Raw genomic sequence first — 20,290 nt, 5'->3', positions numbered from 1 at the left:
ATATTACTTCTAGGAATTTGTCTTCCAGAGGCACTGAAAGCATGCCAAGGACTTGTATACAAGGCTCTTCATTGAACATTGTTTGTAACAGGAAAAATATAGAGACAGTGTAGAAGTCCAACATTAGGAGAATGACGAAATAAATATATACCATGATGAGACCCCTAAGAACAATGAAGTAGACTTATTTCCACCAACATGGTGAGATCTCCATGGTGGTTTTTTTTATTTGAAAAAAAAAGCAAGTCACAGAATACATGCACAGTAGCATTTATGTGAAAAAGATAACAGGCAAGTTGGTGTGTGTGTGTGTGTGTATGTGTGTGTATGTCCATCACACTGAGGAGAGAGTAAGAAGGGGTGAGGAAGGACTGGGTGGGTGAGTGGGAGACTATGGCAATTAAATTGAAATACAGACTTTAAAACAGCAATGCAAAACTTTCCCTGTGTTTTCGTTCTAAAAGGTCAAATCAAAATTCATCAAAGTGCCTTTCTTTTTCAGGTGCAGCCACAATGTACACAAGATATAAAATAGTAGAGAAGCAAAATCAGACCAGCTATTTCAGCACGCCTGTATTTAACTTGGTGTCCCTAGTTCTTGGATTGGTGGGATGTATCGGAATGGGCATTGTAGCCAATTTCCAGGTATGTCCTGAGGTTGTTTGTGTTCTTGGGGATGATGGAGTATGTGTGTCTGGAGGAGAGAAACAAGAACACAAGAGGATCCTTGTGCCAGAATCAAGTAGTTGATGGGTTTATAAAAGTTGGGATAGTTTGCTTCTTAGAAACAAATCTTTCTTATTTGAAAGTCAGTCCTGCCTGGCACTTGGGAGAGGTGGGGTGCATGTTTGTACGGTTATGAGAAAGTGCATTTTGCTCCATGTTCCGGGCTCTGCATTGCTCCATGTTTATTAACATGGTTGACGGGTTGGGAGAGCGACTTTAGTCATTGTAATAGTTTCGTTAAGAGTGTGAAAATATTTGGGGCACCTGGGTGACTCCGTCGGTTGAGCCTCTAACTCTGGATTTCGGCTCAGGTCATGATCTCAGGGTCCTGAGATTGAGCCCGCATTGGGCTCTGCGCTCAGTGAAGAGTCTGCTTCTCCCTCTTCCTCTGCCCCTCCCCCTGCTTGAGCTCTCTCTCTCTCTCTCTCAAACAAATAAAATCTTTAAAAAACAAAGAGTGTGAGAATATTTGTGTGTGTGAACGTGTGTGTTTACCAAATGGAGAGCAGCATCTGATTTCTTCCTTTGTCAGGTGAGGACATAGGTAATGGGGGTGAAATCATTTGCTCAGCGTTACTCAGCTCATTCATTACAGAGCCAAAACACGGCCCCAGTGGAGCAAATTAACTTATATGGTGACTTCTCTGGAGTCTGCTCAATATATTCTTATTGTTCGAAGTGTTTGAATAAACCCTGCTTGTTCTATTCTAACTCGGGAATACCTGTTCATCCTGAGATCTCTTTCAGGAAGGCATGGGAACTGTTTGTCTATGGAGACAATATTTAATATTTTAAAAGTATTTATTGCATTTCAGATTTTACTAGTTATAGTATCCTCCTCTCCTAGGGTTATTGTGAGGACGCTATGAGCTGATGTACACTAACAGCAGGCCATACTTGGGAGCCACTGTGGCTGCCATCATTACAGGCTTACACTGCGTTGGTCCTGCTCTCACCGCCACTATGTTTTGTTTAGTTTTTTAAGATTTTATTTATTTATTTGTCAGCGAGAGAGAGAGAGTGCACACAAGCAGGGGGCAGCGATAGGCAGAGGGAGAAGCAGGCTTCCTGCTGAGCAAGGAGCCGGATGCGGGACTCGATCCCAGGACCCTGGGATCATGACCCGGGTGGAAGGTAGACGTTTAGCCAACTGAGCCACCCAGGCGCCCCCTGAGTTTTCGTTTTTGAATGTTATAAATCCATAATTATTGTTTCCCTGTTAACACCGAAAGGTGGGTTTGTAGCCTCCCTGGAGCAAGTATCCAGGGCTTCATGGAGGGCACTGTGCGAATAGATTGCTTCTGGCTCCATTTCATTTTCCTACCCTTATTTTCCCTTTAATGGAGAAATGAGACAAAGGCTGTAACACATGTGGGTGCAGGTGACATTGGTCACGTGGTGGAGACTCTTTCTTTATAGTTTATGATTGTATGCGTTTGGTTTTTCATAACAACCAATGTATTGAAAATCTCCTGTTTGACAGACTTTACGAAAACATTCAGTGCTTTAACTTCTGTCATCCCAATAATGACCTTAGAAGTCAGGTGGTATTATTTTCCTCATTTGCCAGTGGAGGAATGGAGGCCCAGAGGGCTTCATCCTTGCCCAAGATCGAATGAACACAGAAAGGCAGACGTGGACTTTGAATCGAAGCCATCTGTCTAGAACCTGTGGGAAAGAGTTAACTTCAAGGCCAAAATGGGGAAATCTCTGAAAGAAATAAAGCAGGTACACAATTCACAGTTCTAGCGCCGGAAAGTGTGACGGAAGGGAAATGGAATTGGAGGGGTGAGGAGAAGATGTGGAACGATATAATTGTTAGTAGATGGTGGATATGAATTGTTCAGTGGGGAAGAGTATACACTGTATGATATCCTATCACTTTGCTCTCCGACTAACTCACAGGATGAGCACGACAGCTGTCAGCTTTTCAACCAGAAAGGGCAAATGTTAGAAAGAACACTTGGAAGTCAGATCATTGAACTTGTGGTTCTCTTTAAGGTTTCAGTGAAGTGATTACATCTTAACAAAGAACCAGCAATAGAATCTTAAACTTTCCTGAGAGCAAAGTATTTGCCTTGTCATTGTTCCCATAAGTATATCTTTACAGCTTCCTTGTTTGATATCCTGTAATTCATTTTCAACATGTGGGGAGCAAACCAACTCGAGCTGTTCCTTCCCGAGGAATTGGAGGTGTGCGGTCAAGAGGGCGCTGGCTGTCTTGGGGGGGGTGTTCTTTGCGTAGGAGCAAACTGCACTCATCAGAATTTCAAGGAGCTGTCTGTCCTGAGCTGGTTGGGTGGGATGGCTACTTTTTGGTGTGTACCCCCCAACATCTCTCAATGCTTTACTTTCCTTCAAGAAATTTCCCTTTTGGAAAAGTCAAGTTTTCCAAGGTTTAACCCTCTCAGTATTCTAGATTTTTTTTTTACTACCTTTTAAATTCGAAAAGACATCTTTGATGAGAGAGTATGTACTTCACAGGGGGAAAAAGCACATCCAAATACAACTCCTGCTGACTCAAGGACCTTCTGATCTGGTAATGGCAGGGTTAATGTGGGGGCCCATGAATTTGCAGATGAAGATCCTAAAGGATATGTTAAATTGGAGGGGGTTGAGGAAGCAAATTTCCTGATAGTGCAATTGGAGGAAACAGAGTATATAAATGCAGGATGTTGATTTACTTAGTATAAAAAAGAAAACAGCTCATGGAAAGCATCAAGAATCTCAGAACATTGGGGTGCCTGGGTGGCTCAGTCGTTAAGCGTCTGCCTTCAGCTCAGGTCATGATCCCAGGGCCCTGGGATTGAGCCCCTCATCGAGCCCCGCATCGAGCCCCGCATCGGGCTCTCTGCTCAGCGGGGAGCCTGCTTCTCCCTCTCCCACTCTGCCTGCTTGTGTTCCCTCTCTCACTGTCTCTCTCTGTCAAATAAATAAATAAAATCTTTAAAAAAAAAAAAAAGAATCTCATAACATTATTCCTGAAAATGACTCATTAGCAGGGGACACCTTGCTTTTTGTTCATTTTCCCTTGCCCAAATGTGCCTAACATTCAAAGGGGGGAAAAAGATCTGTGTCTTCATTCTTTATTTTATTGGTTTAATGTTGGTTTTATATTTGGTTTAATACTGTTGGTTTTATATTGTTTTTTTCCCCAGTTTTACTGAAGTATCTTTGGCATATAACCTTGTATTAGTGTGTAACATAGTGATTTGATACATGTATATATTGCAAAATGATCACAATAAGTTCATTAACATACATCACCTCACATAGTTACAATTTTTTTTTCTTGTGATGACAACTCTCTTACCAACTTTCGAATATACGATACGGCGTTGTTAACTATGGTCACCATGCTGTATGTTACAACCTCAGACCTTATATCTGGAAGCTTCAATCTTTTGATCCCCTTTCCCCCATCCTCCATCCCCACCCCTACCCCTCACCTCTGGCAACCATTGATCTGTTTTCTGTATCGATAAGTTCAGTTTTTTTTTTTTTTTTAAGATTCCACATATAAGTGAGATCATACAGTATTTGTCTTTCTCTGACTCATTTCACTTAGCATAATGCCCTCAGCATCCATCTGTGTGTCACAAATGGCAAGATTTTTTTCTTTTTCATGGGTGAATAATAATCTGTGTGTGTGTGTATGTGTGTGTGTGTCACATTTTCATTATCTGTTCATCCTTTGATGGACACTTAGGTTTTTTCTATGTCTTGGTTATTGTAAATAATGCTGCAATGAACATGGGGGTACAGTCAGCTTTTTGAGAGTGATTTCATTTTCTTTGAATTATTGCTATTTTTCATTGTAGTAAAATACATATATAACATAGAATTGGCCATCTTAGGGGTGCATGGGTGGCTCAGTCGGTTAAGCATCTGCCTTTGGCTCAGGTCATGATCTCAGGGTCCTGGGATGAGCCCTGTGTGGGGCTCCCTGCTGAGCAGGGAGCCTGCTTTTCCCTCTCCCTCTGCCCCTCCCCCCCAGGCTTGCTCTCTCTAGCTTTCTCTCTCAAATAAATAAATAAAATCTTTTTTAAAAATTGGCCATTTAACCATTTTTAAGTGTACAGTTTAGTGGTTTTTAAAAATTCTTTAAGTACTTGAAGGTATATAAATATTTTAAAGGGCATAGAATGTATTTTATTTTTCATATATAATTTTCCTAAATCTATATGTTAAGTATCCTAGGAATACAGAATCTATACCTAATAAGTGTGTAATTGATATTCCATGTTGCAGAATGTTAATGCAGACATATTTTATTATAACATAAATCAAGTAGTGCATTTTCCCCTATATTAGTAGGTTTGATACCAGGAAATAAGTTTCCTTAGAAAATAAGTTTGACCCAGCATCCTGGGATCAAGCTGGATGGCTCAGTTGGTTAAGCATCTGCCTTCAGCTCATGTCATGATCCCAGGGTCCTGGGGTCAAGCCCTGTGTCAGGGCTCCTTGCTCAGCAGGGAGCCTGCTTCTCCCTCTACCTGCTGCTCCCCCTGCTTGTGCTCTCTCTCTCTCTGTCAAATAAATAAGTAAAATCTTAAAAAAAAGAAAAGAAGTTTGAAAGTTTTTTTTTTTTTAAATCTTCCTTTCCCATGTGGACAATAAAGACTTGATACCAGTTTATTTGTGAGCAGATGGAGAACACCCTGGTTCTGGGCAAGCCTGGGTGGGCCCAGATCAAAGAAAAATCTGGGAGGGACAGGGTGTGGGTAGTGAGTTGGGGCCAGTAGGGGTCTAAGACCCAAACCAGGCTCTCTTGGACAATACTTTAACTTGCCCCTTTGCAAAGCTTGCGTTTTCAAGTTCAAGCAGAGACAATTCATTGTTCAATCCAACATCATTGTTACACCAGAAGGTAGGTGCCCATTGCACATTTGAAAGGAGCCTAAAGTGAGTTCCTTGAATGGTCCATCGTGAGCATATTTGTGATCAATACCAGATTCTGTGCCTAGACTGGGTGTAGGGGTGCCTTCTGGTTGAAATGGCTGGGGGAGGATGGGGGCGCAGGGCCTTGACCTGAAATTGCCTTTGCATGACAAGGTTAGTGTCTTTACTTACATTTGTGTGTGCATGTGGGGTGCCTGGGGGAAGACAAAGAGATTACTGGGGAGCAGGGAGCCTGAAAAGCCACGCTGGGCAGGTTCATGGAACCAGTTGTATACTTTTAAATGAAACTCATCATATAATCTTCACTGCAAACCTGCAAGGCAGAAATTATTATGCCCACTTTACAGATACAGAAATTGAGGTTATAAACTAAGGTCACAGAGTTCAGTGGCAGAGTTGAAATTCTTTATCCAGTTCTGTCGCACTCCAAAGCCCTCGGTACTCAGTTCTCCCACCTCTGAGGCAGACATCCCTCTGTCCCTGTCCAGCGTGCCCCCGTTTGCTGTGGAACAACTAAGAGCATTTACTTTAGGGTCTGGAAGGCATTTCTCTTGGTAGTCCTCTGCAGGCAACTGCATTCTCCAAGGAGTGGTGGGTGCACCTATGATGACCGTGGCTTTGAGTAGCCCAGCGTGGGCGGGGGCGTGGGTCTTGCTGCGCGCAGACTCGCGCAGACTCGCGCGGAGTAACAGCTGTTTGTGACTCTCTCTCTAGGAGTTAGCTGTCCCCGTGGTCCACGATGGCGGCGCCCTCTTGGCTTTTGTCTGCGGTGTGGTCTACACGCTCCTGCAGTCCATCATCTCTTACAAATCATGTCCCCAGTGGAACAGCCTGTCCACATGCCACGTGCGGCTGGCCATCTCTGCTGTTTCCTGTGCAGCCGTGGTGCCCAGTATCCTTTACACATTTGTCAGTGTCTTCACAGGCTTGACCCTTCTCCCACTCCACCAAAAGAGTATGAAAAAAAGCAAAGGTTAACAGCCTGGTTTCCACGTGCTTCAGGAGAACGATTGGGAGAAAAGTGTAGGTCGTTAAGAAAATATCTCAACATTGTCTGGTTAGCTCAAAACAATCTTTGGGGGGAATGTGTGCAAGAAGAATGGAAACATGTCGAAACACTTTAGTCTGTTTACTTTCCTTCCAACAGGGAAAGTTTCATAAGCAATGGGAAAATATTTATTTTTCTTTGTAGTGCTTGGTCAAAGGCACCAAATATTGATATTGTACTTAAAGTAACAGCCCTGTGAAGTCCCAAGAGGCAGTACTCTGCCCTCACCCTGCACGTTGATGATTCGTTAGATGGTTCGATTTACCCGTCTGTGTTGAGAGGTTTTAAAAAGCTCTATCATTTATTTCTAAGGCAGTTGAAATACGTTTAGCCTTCTCTTGTTATCACTGATTCCAGTTGCAAAATGAAATCTCATTCCATTTTCTAATTCAACAATGTGAAAAGAAAGTATCAATTTATATGCCTGTGCGTTATGGTTTAGAGGAAATGAAAGCTTGATCTTTCTCTCTTTCTAGAGGTATTTAACAGAAAAAAAAAAAAGCTGTGTCTTTAAGATGTGGAAAATTCCCCATCTTTCGAAATACCATCTGCAGTCCTATCAGACAAAAACTGCAGAGCCATCAAAAGATGGTGATTCCTGTCAGACTGTAGGAAAATAACAACTATTTTATTAGCAGAAACTTTCTTAGTCTGGATTGGGTTGTGGTATAAAGTGGGCAAGCTTGAGTGAAAATGCACCATGTGCTTCTAAATAGTAAGTTTTGCATTTCTCTTTTAAAACAGAAGCTATACAAAATGTGAAGCCTAAGTACGGTTTTGGGTTTTGGTTTTTTTTTTTTTCATCTTAGGGAAGGAAATTTTTAGTTACAAAATTTCTAAGCACAGAGGAAGCAAATCCTACTGTTGAGAAATTTAAACAAAATACATACCCTTGTTACAAAGATAGTTCCTTCGCAATTTCCCTGTCCTATTTATGGATTGAAGACACTCATGTTTCTCTCCAAATATATCCACTTAAAACTTTTAGCTTGTGTTAGTTGTAAAATTTATAGTAGCAGTGTTCGTAGTGTTAAAGCCAAAGTTTCTTGGTGTAGGAAACCTTAGCTTGCTTCCAACTTGAGAGGCACATCTTTAGATGTTAAAATCAGAGAGAATTTTAGCAAGAATAAGCATTTCAGGCCTAAGAGTTTCACATACAAATAGCTCCCATTTCTAGGTGATTCTTAGGAGCCATGCCAAGGGATTGCATCCCCAAGCAGAAACAGGTCATGTCCCTGTATTAAATCAACTCGAATGAATTAATCCGTATGGAAAGGTCTTTTGTCCTAAGCATTAGCATGGTATTTATATTTCTTTCCAAAGATTTCAAAATATCTTTAAAATGCCCTTGTCTCTTCTTACTGTAATACTTCTGTGAAACATCCTCACTTGACTAATGAAGAAACTGAAGCAAAGATGAGGCAGTTGCTAGGATCTTGCTTCTAGGCCCTCCCTGCGAGACTATCCATTTTGCTCCTGGCTTCTAACACTTTCAAAAGCCTTCACAAAATCACTAACAGCATAAAGCCCAGGTTCCTTCGCTTGAGACACATAGCCTGAGACTGCCTATTGAGTATTTTTTTTTAAGATTTTATTGATTTACTTGTTTTCGAGAGAGAGAGAGAGAGAGAATCTCAGACTCCTCACTGTGCTCAGAGCCCCATGTGGGACTTGACCTCACGACCCCTGAGATCATGACCTGAGCTGAAACCCAGAGTCAGCACTTAACAGACTGAGCCACCCACGTGCCCCATGAGACTGCCTGTATTTTTGACCTCATTCTTACATGGTCTCCCCTGGACTTGCCCGTTTCCTGTTCTCTGCTTTTGCCCATTCTGTTCTCCCTGGCTGGATTCTCCTCCTCCACCTTGTTTTCTAGAGCTGAGCTGTCCAGTACGGTAGCCACTAGCCACATGGGGCTACTGAGCACTTGAAATGTGGCTGGTTCACATGGAGACATGCAGCTAAGTGTAAAAACCACACTGATTTCAAAGATTTAAGAAGAAGAAAAGGAGAATGTAAAATATCTCATTATTAATTCTTTATATTAGTACATGTTGAAATGATAATATTTTTGATATATTGGGTTAGATAAGATATATTATTAAAATTAATTTCATTTGGTTCTATTTTATTTTTAAGTAACCTCTACACCCAACATGTGGCCCAACCTCCCAATCCTGAGATCAAGAGTCACATGCTCTACCGACTGAGCCAGCCAGGCGCCCCTCATTTGGTTCTTTTTAGTTTTTTTTTTTAGTGTAGCTACTATAGTAGAATTTTTTTTTTTAAGGAGATGGAAGTTTTTTGAAGGGAGAAGCGGGTAGGGCAGCAGAGGAGAGGCTATCTGCCTATGGGAGAGCATTTTACAGGGGCGCCTGGGTGGCTCAGTCGTTGAGCGTCTGCCTTCGGCTCAGGTCATGATCCCAGGGTCCTGGGATTGAGCCCCGCATCGGGCTCCCTGCTCAGTGGGAGCCTGCTTCTCCCTCTCCTACTCCCCCTGCTTGTGCTCCTGCTCTTGCTATCTCTCTCTCAAATAAATAAATAAAATCTTTAAAAAAAAAAGAATATTTTACATTACACATGTGGCTGGCATTAATTTCTGGGGTGACACTGCTCTAGAGAGCTCCTCAAGCCTCAACTTACATTAGGCTCAACTCAGTGAAGCCTTTCCTGACCCCTAAAATCCCATTCCACTCTGAAGTCATAATTTTCCCTCTGAGTCATCATCGTCCCTATTCTTTTCTGTCTTAATGCAGCACATTCCCTGGGCTTCATCCGACAAGGCTGTGATGTTTCCAAGAGCTGACACCAAGTCTGTTTTGCCAGAGTTTTCTGTCTCCCCCTTCCTCCCCACCAGCATGGTACCTGGTGCACAGAAGATAGGACTCGAGAACAAAGAGTTAAGAGGCTTTTAAACTATTAGAAACAGAAATATGGTAATGACATGATCAGAGAATCTTTTATTTTGAGAAACCAAGAAGTGTTAAGAATTGCAAAATATTGGGGGGTAGGGAGGGCAGGGAGAGGAGGTGCTGACTGAATTCGGAGGAAGTTCTAAACTTGGCATTGACTCAAAGCTTTGAATTCATAACTGTTTGCAAAAGCATTTTAAGATCATCTCATCTCTAGCTTTCTCTTTTGCCTTTATAAGCTCCATCAGAATGGCTGTCATGGCTCTTTTGCAGACAGCCCATGGAGGCTCTAGCCTCAGTCCCCGGCACTGTTTGGCCTCTCTGGGTATCCCCGAAGGTCAGAGGTAGGATGTATCTCTTTGATTTGTAAACCCTTTAGGCCTGGAAGGAAGGACTCCGTTTATACCCAAGGACTTGATGGAATAAGTCTGTTTTTTTAAAGACAGTAGTGTGAATCTGTAGCTTGTTTTTGTAGAGGGACCTTGGTAGTTTGTGATGCTTTGATACTTTGAAATGTTAATTTTTCCTTAAAGCTGTTGCCTTGAAAATAGGATTTTAGGGAAAGAGTATTTTTATTCAATACTTTTATTTAGGGAAAATAGTATTTTAGGTAAAAAGTACCCATCTGTCATTTTGACCAAATTTAAAAAGCACATTGGAGCAAAATGGAGCCACAGAAGAAAATTTGACTATACGTAACCGAAAAGGTATTGCTAAGGAACGTCTATAAGTCCATGTTATAATTTAAATGCTATCACAATTGAACTTAAGCTTTGAGATTATAAGAAGCTGACATAACATTTCTGATTGCAGAAATGTTGGTATTAACATTTTAACACCGTGTGATGATTATTAGAAGAATAGTCTTAACATTAAAATACCTGTATTTTTTTGGAGCTTCCTTAACGATTTCCCTTTTTTAGTGATTGCCTGTGCTTCACTAATTTCTATAACCAAGCTGGAGTGGAATCCCAAAGAAAAGGTAAAATTTAACTCATCTTCAATATGATTGTTGAACCTGGTGCCTGGGGATTATTTTCAAAATTTTGAGTTCCTAATTGAATTTCCTCATCAAAAGAGGTCAGACACTTAATGGTAGGGGCTGCTGTGAATTAAGGTGTATGGAGGTCCAAGGAACGCGGGGAGTGGTGAGCAGAGAGGATGAGACCCGCTCCAGCACAGAGGGCTTTTGTTTCAGGATGAACTAGAGAATAAACTATCCGTGCGGGCGAGGAGTTTGTGCAAAGCTCTAAGAGGTAGGCAGAGAGGCTCCTTCTTGACGTAGGTGACCCAAATAAGCTTTTGAAGCCTTTTGAACAGGCAAGTACATTGAAAGAGTATTAGCGGGTACCTATTAGTCAGAAGCAACCCTGGGATAAAGGACTGAGGAGAGAGCCTGGAGTTAGGGTGGCAGGGAGAAGGCAGTTCTCTAGTTTAGATTTCAAATCAGGATTGGCCTAGGGGGCTCAACATGACTCATCATCAGGGAAATGCAGATCAAAACCACAATGAGATAACACCTCACACCTGTCAGAATGGCTAAAATCAACAACACAAGAAACAACAAGTGTTGGTGGGGATGTGGAGAAAAAGGAACCCCCGTGCATTCCTGGTGGGAATGCAAACTGGTGCAGCCACTGTGGAAGACAGTATGGAGATTCCTCAGAAAGCTAAAAATAGAACTAGCATATGATCCAGTAATCACAGTACTGGGTATTTACCCCCAAAATACAAAAACATTAATTCGAAGAGATACACGCACCCCTATGTTTATTGCAGCATTATCTACAATAGCCAAATGATGGAAGTAGCCCAAATGTCCATCCATAGATGAATGGACAAAGAAGATGTGGTATATATACACAAGGAAATATTACTCAGCCATAAAAAGAATGAAATCTTGCCATTTGCAATGACATGGTTGGAGCTAGCGAGTATAATGCTAAGCGAATAAGTCCGAGAAAGACAAAAAACATATGATTTCACTCATATATATATGGAATTTAAGAAACAAAACAAACGGACAAAGGAAAAAAAAGTGAGAAAGAGAGAGACAAACCAAGAAACAGACTCTTAATTATAGAGAACAATCTGATGGTTATTGGAGGCACAGTGGGTGGGGGGGATGGGTGAAACAGGTGAGGGGGATTAAGGAGGGCACTTGCTGTGATGAGCACCAGGTGATGTATGGAAGTGTTGAATCACGATGTTGTACACCTGAAACTAATATAACACTGTATGTTAACTATACAGAAATTAAAATTAAAAACTTTAAAAAAGTGAATAAAAAAAAGGTTAGCCTAGGGTAGAAGTATGAAGGGGAAATACTCATGGGCGTTGGCAAGTGACAGACATGAGAATAGAAGGACATGAATCAAAGAGGACTTTCAGATGTTATCTTGGGGGAAGCAAAGAATCTGTCCCCGTGAGCAGAGAGAAGCAGAGTCCCAAACAGGAATAAATGATTCCATGAGGGGAAGGTGGGTGGGTTTGGGTTTAGAACTGTTGAATCTGAGGCTATAGTGAAACATTAAGGAGAACTGCCCAGTTACTTGTGGGACTAGACCCGTGGGGGTACTGCGAACCATCAGGACACAGAGTATTTCCAGCCCAAACATCAGAACACCTGGAACTGAATGTTTGGAATTGAGATGGACTCATGCCACGAGGTACGCATAGTGGTGGCTCATCTAGATGCCATATGGGGAATGAATGATGCCCAGGAGAGGGGAGTTGGTGGGAGAACAGCAGTTTGTTTTTCAAGGGGCAGGGTAGTTACTGATGTTTTTCCAAAAAGCAGTTTCAGTAAAATGTTGGCTTTAGGCCAGTTGCAGGAGGGTAAAGAAATGGTGAGAGGGGTGGTTCATTCATTCAGCTATATGAATGTTTGGAGGTGAGAGGAAGAGGAGAAATAACATGGTGGCTAGAGGGCCAGTGGGATCAGGGGATTTTCCATGGCAGGATTCTGGCATGTGATGGAAGCCTGCAGGAGACTACGGAGAAGGGGCACCTGGGTGGCTCAGTCGGTGAAGCATCTGCCTTCAGCTCAAGTCACGATCTTAGTGTCCTGGGATCCAGCCCTGCTTCCCGCTCCCTGCTCGGTGGGGAGTCCGCTTCTCCCTCTGCCTCCTCGCTCTGGGATCATTCTCTTCCTCACCACCTTAGTCTCTCGAGACTGAAGAGGGTGAGGAAGAGAATGATCCAGGCAGAAGTTTAAAAAAAAAAAGTCCTTTCTGAAAGCGAGACCTCACAGCAAGGTGGCTTTGGATGTACTTTACCAGTTCAGCCACTGGAGGGAGACCTTCCACCACAAATCAAACACAAAACCAGCTGCTGGGAAGGATTCATCAGACTGTATCCCCCAGGCAATTAAAAATTGTTTTTCATTTCATTTTCTATCTTAAAAATGTGAAAAGTACCTCATTTTCTGCTCACGCCATAAATTACCATGCCGCTCTTGTATTGCTTTCTGTTCCCAGTATCAATGAATGCACACAAAACCCTTTACATGAATTCACTGAATGGAATAATGGCTTAGGTACTGCCCCAAACTTCTGTGGCGTGCTTGGAGCTTGTGTAGCACATTCCTGTGCATTCACTTACTTGGTAGGGATGGTGAGAATTCTAATATCATTCTCTCATGTCATGTGGCAAGGAGATTAGAGCTTTGCCTGCATTCCCACAAGTGTAGTGGAAGAGTCTGCACTCCTAGTTCAGTGTGCTTTCATTAAATATGCTAAAGAAATCTTCCTCCCCCAATTCTGTTTCTATTTTTTTTTTTAAAGATTTTATTTATTTATTTGAGAGAGAGAATGAGAGAGAGAGAGCAGGAGAGGGGGGAGGGTCAGAGGGAGAAGCAGACTCCCTGCAGAGCAGGGAGCCCGATGCGGGACTCGATCCTGGGACTCCAGGATCATGACCTGAGCCGAAGGCAGTCGCTTAACCGACTGAGCCACCCAGGCGCCCTCTGTTTCTATTTTTATAAGCCATCTTCACTGTCCGAGAACGATAAAGGATGAGGTGGATCTCCTGGTAAGGTCACCAAAAGGAGGTGGGGGCCTCAGTTCTCTACCTCCAGCGTAGGCTGATCTGGTTCTCCCTAGTGTGAGCTGGATGAGGACAGGGATGGATATGAACGTGCATGGGGAGAGTGAGGAGTGCTCTCTGTGAGAGTTTGATGCACCGCAGTGAAATCTTCATGGATGAAAACTGTATCAGAGAAAGCACCTGTCACCATGGAACCAACCTGCAGCCCACCATATTTGTGTATTCATGCGTGTAACCTATAGCAGAGCAGAGTGAAGTCTGAAAAAAAAAATAGGTCACTATTTGAAATCAGAGAACTGATGACAGTTCACAGGCCTAATCTGGCATGTGGGCTCAAGTCAGAATGCAGACATGCAGTTTGCACTCAGTGTTTATTTTATTATAGTTAAGTAGGTTCCACACCCAGCGTGGAACTCACAACCGGGGCTTGAACTCTCAACCCTGAGATCAAGACTTGAGCTGAGATCAAGAGTCAGACACCTAACTGGCTAAGCCCCCAAGGCCACCTTTGGATGGTGTTTAAAAATGCTTTTAAAGTAATTTACCGCATTTAAAAATCAGGAGAGATCACACCACACACACACACACACACACACACACACACAGGCTTTTTTCTTAATCTCTCAGAGCAACACGGGGGTTATATTTTCCCATTTGGTGAAAATGGAATTGAGCTGATGAGGAGTGGGTTCCCCGTCCTCCCTCTCTTTTTGCAGCCATCAGTTCCATTTATTTTTATTCTCTGGCCTCCATAGGAGGAACCCCCAATTAAAGCCTCCACTCTTGCTTTCCATTCTCTCATCTCTGCCCCCAATAAGGTAAGTTACCATATTGATGTCTCCTTAGCTTTTGCTCTGTGGCTGTGTTCCGATAGGACCTTTTCTGTAGTAACAGAGAAACACAACACCTGTGGAGATAGCCATTGTCCTCTGCGTGCGAGCACTCATTCTTTTTAATAAGGGCCCACAAACTGACTCGATGTTTTTTAAGCATGCATTTCAACTTTGGGATTCCTAGCAGTGGGAGAGCAAGTCACGCCTTGAGTGGAAAGATTTTCTTCTCTCTCTCTCTCTTTTTTTAAGATTTTATTTATTCATTCGAGAGACAGAGATACAGAGAGAGAGAGAGAGAGAGCATGAGCAGGGAGAGAGGCAGAGGGAGAGGGAGAAGCAGGCTCCCTGCTGAGCCAGGAGCCCATTGTGGGGCTCGATGTGGGGTTCGATCCCAGGACCCTGGGATCATGACCTGAGGCTAAGGCAGATGCTTAGCCATCTGAGCTACCCAGGCGCCCCAGTTTTTTCTTCTCTTGAGTCCAAATTTGCTTCCCATTCTCAGCCATTCTGTGGCCCTTATTCTGCCTTTTTTTTTTTTAAGATTTTTTATTTATTTATTTGACAGAGAGAGACACAGTGAGAGAGAGAACACAAGTAGGGGGAGTGGAAGAGGGAGAAGCAGGCTCCCCGCTGAGCAGGGAGCCCGATGTGGGGCTTGATCCCAGGACCCTGGGATCATGACCTGAGCCGAAGGCAGATGCTTAATGACTGAGCCACCCAGGCGCCCCTATTCTGCCTTTTTGAAGTGCATAGACTAAGTCTTAAAACCAGAGTGCATGAGAGCCTGAAGAACTTTTGGGATAATTGCGTTCATGTTCACATTGGGCAGGTGCCCTGATGTTCATCCACCTGGCCTTGCTCACTGCGTTTTCTCAAGGGGTTGACTTATGCTCACCTGACAACTTTCCTCTCTGGTCTGACCAGCTTTTTATTTCAGTACATACACTACAGTGAATGTATTTCGGCTAAATTCTGTTTCTTTATTGTTGCTTTTAGGATTATATATATCACGTAGTGAGTGCAATCTGCGAATGGACAGTGGCCTTTGGTTTCATTTTCTACTTCCTAACATTCATCCACGATTTCCAGGTAGGTATTTACCGGTTCATATGTTATAAATTGCTGACAATTAGGGTTAGGAGAATGCCATAGAACATTTCTTACACTTAAAAAAAGTAAGAGCGCTATCTTTCTTTTTACCCTTATGTGTTTGAAAAGATATGTAAATATCATACAGTTTAGTTTATTCCCTAAGGGAAGCATCTCTAACAGCTCTCCCAAACAATGACATTTTCATATGTTCTCTGCCCCCTTATTGCTCATAGTCATAGATCCTGGTTATTAGCTTTCTGAGGAGATCTTGCTGACTAGTTCCAAGTAAAAGGAAATATGTCCTTTTAATAAAAGTTTGTTGTTGAAAAATGTTTCCAAGGCAGAGAGTAGGTGGGACCTTATCAGGTTTGAGAACAGAGAAAATCGTACATTTTGAAACAAGTGAATTCTTAGCTAAAAGGATATAGAAAACCAAGAAAATTCTTTCAGACCCAACTCAAACTCTGCCGAAACCGTAGTGAGGTTATCTCGGAAGGGTGGGTGCGGAGCTGTGGGGAGTTGGTTGCTGGCACTGGTTTACCTTCTTTGAAACCTTTTTCTTTTGTTTTTAATAGAGTGTCACCCTAAGAATATCCACAGAAATCAATGATGATGTTTGAAGAAAGAACAATGATATCTCACTCAGTGAGAGTCGCAGACAATTTCTGGAAGTGGTAGGGAGGACAGACAGGGTTTCAATGTTGCTCTGAGTGGAATGTATCTGCGGCACATCCACGACTTGAATTTCTTTAAGAATTCCCAATAGTTGTACTATTTCCAAAGGTATGTTTTCCTAGAGAATGTAGAGCATATACGGCATTGTAGCAATGTTTTTATAATTTTCCAAGTAGACACTTTTTTTACATGAACAAATTCATACGGAAAAGAGAAGGCGTTACAGAAAATGGAGAGCTCTTATTTTTGCACAGATTCTGTTTTGTGTTTTCTTTGTGTGTAAGTGATTTGTGGGAATACACTAAATGAGGAATTCACTAACAAGTAAAATCAGGGCATATTCATTTAATTCAAATTTTATTTTTAGAGAATGAACAGTCTAATTTTATATCATGATAGCATTTATAAAGTTTGATTTATAACAATCATAAAGATTTAGGTAACAAATGAACACTAACAAGGATACTCTGATTTTTAAGTGAACTAAGCAAAATGCTTCTATCGAAAGGCCTTACTGACTCTCTCTCTATGCACATTAACTCTAAGTGAACACAGAGTACCTCAGTTTTTAAATTCCGTCCCCTGTGGGCCTCCCTGCTCACAGAGCCACAGCTTTTACCCTTGCTGCCAGCTGGCATTCCATAGTGGGCCCAATTCCAGATGAGATGAATTCAGCAAAACAGATTAAAAAAGCCTTAGAACAACGATAAAGTGGAGGTGAGCACCTGACAAGGAAAACCCCACTGGATTCCGGATTGTTGTCCTGGCTGGATAAGCAAGGAGGGAAAGTATCTCAGGGACCATTTGTCGAAGGCAAGATTATGGAAAGAGACCTTTGGTTAATACTAAACCTCCGCAAAAGCCAATCTGTGAAAAACATTAAAAAGACCATTAGTAAAACCACCCTTTATTGTCACTGGCATAAAGTGATCTACATACAGTCTGACTCAGAAGCTGAAACTCACGTCTGAAATTCATTTATTGCCACTAAGCCTGTGGAAGAGAATGTAGGTCTGAGACAGAGGAGAAAGAGAGGGTGCAGAGTGCAGTTATTTACTCCTTCTTTTAATGCCCGTGGCTGGATGTTTGCACATTGTATGAAATGGGAGTCAGTCCTTTATTAAGCACGACCGACAGACTCCTCCTTCTCACCCAAAGCACAAATGACAAAGGAAAAGCAAATTGTTTCAGAGCAAGAAGTGGGCCTTGACAGCAACCTCTTCGACCTCAGCCGCAGCAACTTCTTCCTAGAAACATCGCCAAAGGCAAGGGAAGCAAGGGCAAAAATGAACTATTGGGACTTCATCAAGAAAAAGCTTTTGCTCAGCAAAGGAACCAGTCAACAAATCCAAAAGACAACCTACAGAATGGGAGAAGATATTTGCAAATGACATATCAAATAAAAGGCTAGTATCCAAAATCTATAAAGAACTTATCAAACTCAACACCCAAAGAACAAATAATCCAATCAAGAAATGGGCAGAAGGCATGAACAGACACTTCTGCAAAGAAGACATCCAAATGGCCAACAGACACATGAAAAAGTGCTCAACATCGCTTGGCATCAGGGAAATCCAAATCAAAACCTCAATGAGATACCACCTCACACCAGTCAAATTGGCTAAAATTAACAAGTCAGGAAACAACAGATGTTGGCGAGGATGTGGAGAAAGGGGAACCCTCTTACACTGTTGGTGGGAATGCAAGCTGGTGCAGCCACTCTGGAAAACAGCATGGAGGTTCCTCAGAAAGTTGAAAACAGAGCTTCCGTACGACCCAGCAATTGCACTACTGGGTATTTACCCCAAAGATACAAATGCAGTGATCCGAAGGGGCACATGCACCCCAATGTTTATAGCAGCAATGTCCACAATTGCCAAACTATGGAAAGAGTCTAGATGTACATCAACAGATGAATGAATAAAGAAGATGTGGTATATATACACAATGGAATAGTATGCAGCCATCAAAAAATGAAATCTTGTCATTTGCAATGACGTGGATGGAACTGGAGGGTATTATGCTGAGCGAAATAAGTCAATCAGAGAAGTATCATATGATCTCACTGATATGAGGAATTTAAGAAACAAGACAGAGGATCATAGGGGAAGGAAGGGAAAAATGAAACAAGATGAAACCCGAGAGAGAGAGACAAACCATAAGAGACTCTTAATCTCAGGAAACAACCTGAGGGTTGCTGGAGTGGAGGGGGTGGGAGGGATGGGGTGGCTGGGCGATGGACACTGGGGAGGGTATGTACTATGTTGAGCGCTGTGAATTGTGTTAAGACTGATGAATCACAGACCTGTACCTCTGAAACAAATAATACATTGCATGTTAATAAAAAAAAATTTTAAAAAAAGAAGTGGACCTTGAAATGTTAAGGCTTAGATCTGAAAGTTGAAGAGAAGGCTTTGCTTCGAAGACCCTCCAGACTACAAATCTGCATCCGGCCAAGTGGGTGCAGACCTTGAGGGCGTATGCCAAGGGCAGAGCAGCCCACCTAGACAGCCTGAGAGGGAATCTGGGAGTGGGGAGCACATCATGACTCCTCAGTAACTATCTGTCAAGTGAATGAAGCAGTCAGCCCCCTCTGCAATGACAAACTGTGTCCCTGTGCATTCAGCAGTGAGAACCCCATAACCATGTCTGAGTCTGTTGCAACTTGTAATGCTGTGGCCCCTCACAGTAGCACTGAAAGTGAAAGACTGATTGAAACTACGTCAAGCATTCCTTATTCTGAAGATGGGGGGAGAAGTGTCACTTAGCTGTGCCAACGAACCTGTAGGAGAATGAATCCATGGTTGGGACTCACTTGGAACAGACTTTTCTTCCCTGCACTTCTCATGATGCATTGCCATTCTTCATTTCCTTATCTCTCTGCGAGATAGATTGGGAGCTCCTTGAGGGCAGAGTATGGGCCTTAATCTTTAACTTTGTAACTCCAGCGTTTACCAGGGTGCCTCCTGGTCCATAGTAGGGGTGCTTAATCAATATCAATGCATGAATGAATGAACAGAGGAAGGCATGACTAGGGATATTTGTAGTGCTGCATAATGAGATTTACACTGGTACACCGCTTACTAGTGAAGCCATAAATGAATAGTATCATTTATAATACTATTATAAATGAACTGTATCACCCAGTAATGTTGACTGTTTTGCTTTGTGTACTGTAAACATTTAAGTTGTTTGGGCTTCACCACTCTAGGACAACTCTCTTCAACCTGGACAGTTACCACCGAAATTGTTAGATGGGCTAGACAAAATGGTACACCTGGCTTGGCAAACTGAGAACACCAAAAATAACTGCAGACAATCACATTCTACTGATTCCATGAAACCTCTAAAGCTGGTCTTATCCACATTTCGGTATTATTTCTAATTTCCATGAACTTGCATTTCCTTGGACCTCACGGCTGAAAGAGTAAAATAAAATGAAATATTTCTTTATTTTAGTAATTTGTGTCTCAGTTCAATTACAACATGTCAACTAAGTACTACTATGAAGTCTACATATCCAGGAGACAATTGTAGTTCCACTTGGACCCCCATAAAGACAGTTTAAACCTTATGTCTTCTTAATTCTTGTAGCTTTGCATGTGGGCTCAGTGGTTCATCTTTGTAGAGATTCCAACATTAGTATCAGAAGTTTGCATCAGTCTAGACTCTTAGAGGTGAAGGCACCAGAAATCCAACTCAAATGTGTTGAGGAAGAAAGAGGCATCTATTGACTCAAGTCCAGGGGTGGAGTTTGCTTCAGGGATGGCTGGATCCAAAAGTGGTAGCAGAACCCCCTCCTTCTCCTAGCTCTACTTTTTCTCTCCGTTGGCATCATTCGCAGGCAGGTTTTTCCCCTGATGGGAGTGAGATGGCTTCTAGAAGCCTGAGGGTGACAACCTGTCCAGTGGAAAGAGGGGACCCCTCCAGAGTTCGCACAAAAGCCCGTGAGTTGAAGCTCATTGTCTCTGATTGGCTGGCTTGGGTCACATGGCCATCCCCGCTCAGGGAGGTCTGATGCTCTGATTAGTCAGCCCTGTTTCACGTGTCCC

General features: G+C 42.5%; 1 protein-coding gene across 1 annotated transcript; it reads left to right on the top strand.

Moving 5' to 3' along the window:
- Positions 1–465: 465 nt before the first annotated feature.
- DRAM1 (DNA damage regulated autophagy modulator 1) lies at positions 466–19,700 on the top strand. The gene is made up of 5 exons (XM_081822301.1): positions 466–645; positions 6,343–6,520; positions 10,515–10,573; positions 15,468–15,560; positions 16,139–19,700. Exons 1-5 carry the CDS (start codon positions 514–516, stop codon positions 16,181–16,183), a joined length of 507 nt encoding a protein of 168 aa, XP_081678427.1. The 5' UTR covers positions 466–513; the 3' UTR covers positions 16,184–19,700.
- The last annotated feature ends 590 nt before the right edge of the window (positions 19,701–20,290 follow it).

This window comes from Leptonychotes weddellii, chromosome 5 (genome assembly GCF_054177405.1).
Source record: "Leptonychotes weddellii isolate Sample4059 chromosome 5, ASM5417740v2, whole genome shotgun sequence".
Lineage (NCBI taxonomy): Eukaryota > Metazoa > Chordata > Mammalia > Carnivora > Phocidae > Leptonychotes > Leptonychotes weddellii.
Note: the sequence above shows the minus strand (reverse complement) of the source record. Positions and strands in the feature narration are given on the sequence as shown.

Coding starts and splice junctions, on each gene's coding strand:
- DRAM1 (XM_081822301.1), top strand. CDS start 514: ATGTACACAAGATATAAAATAGTAGAGAAGCAAAATCAGACCAGCTAT. Junction 646..6,342: donor GCATTGTAGCCAATTTCCAG/GTATGTCCTGAG, acceptor CTCTCTCTCTAG/GAGTTAGCTGTCCCCGTGGT. Junction 15,561..16,138: donor CATTCATCCACGATTTCCAG/GTAGGTATTTAC, acceptor TGTTTTTAATAG/AGTGTCACCCTAAGAATATC.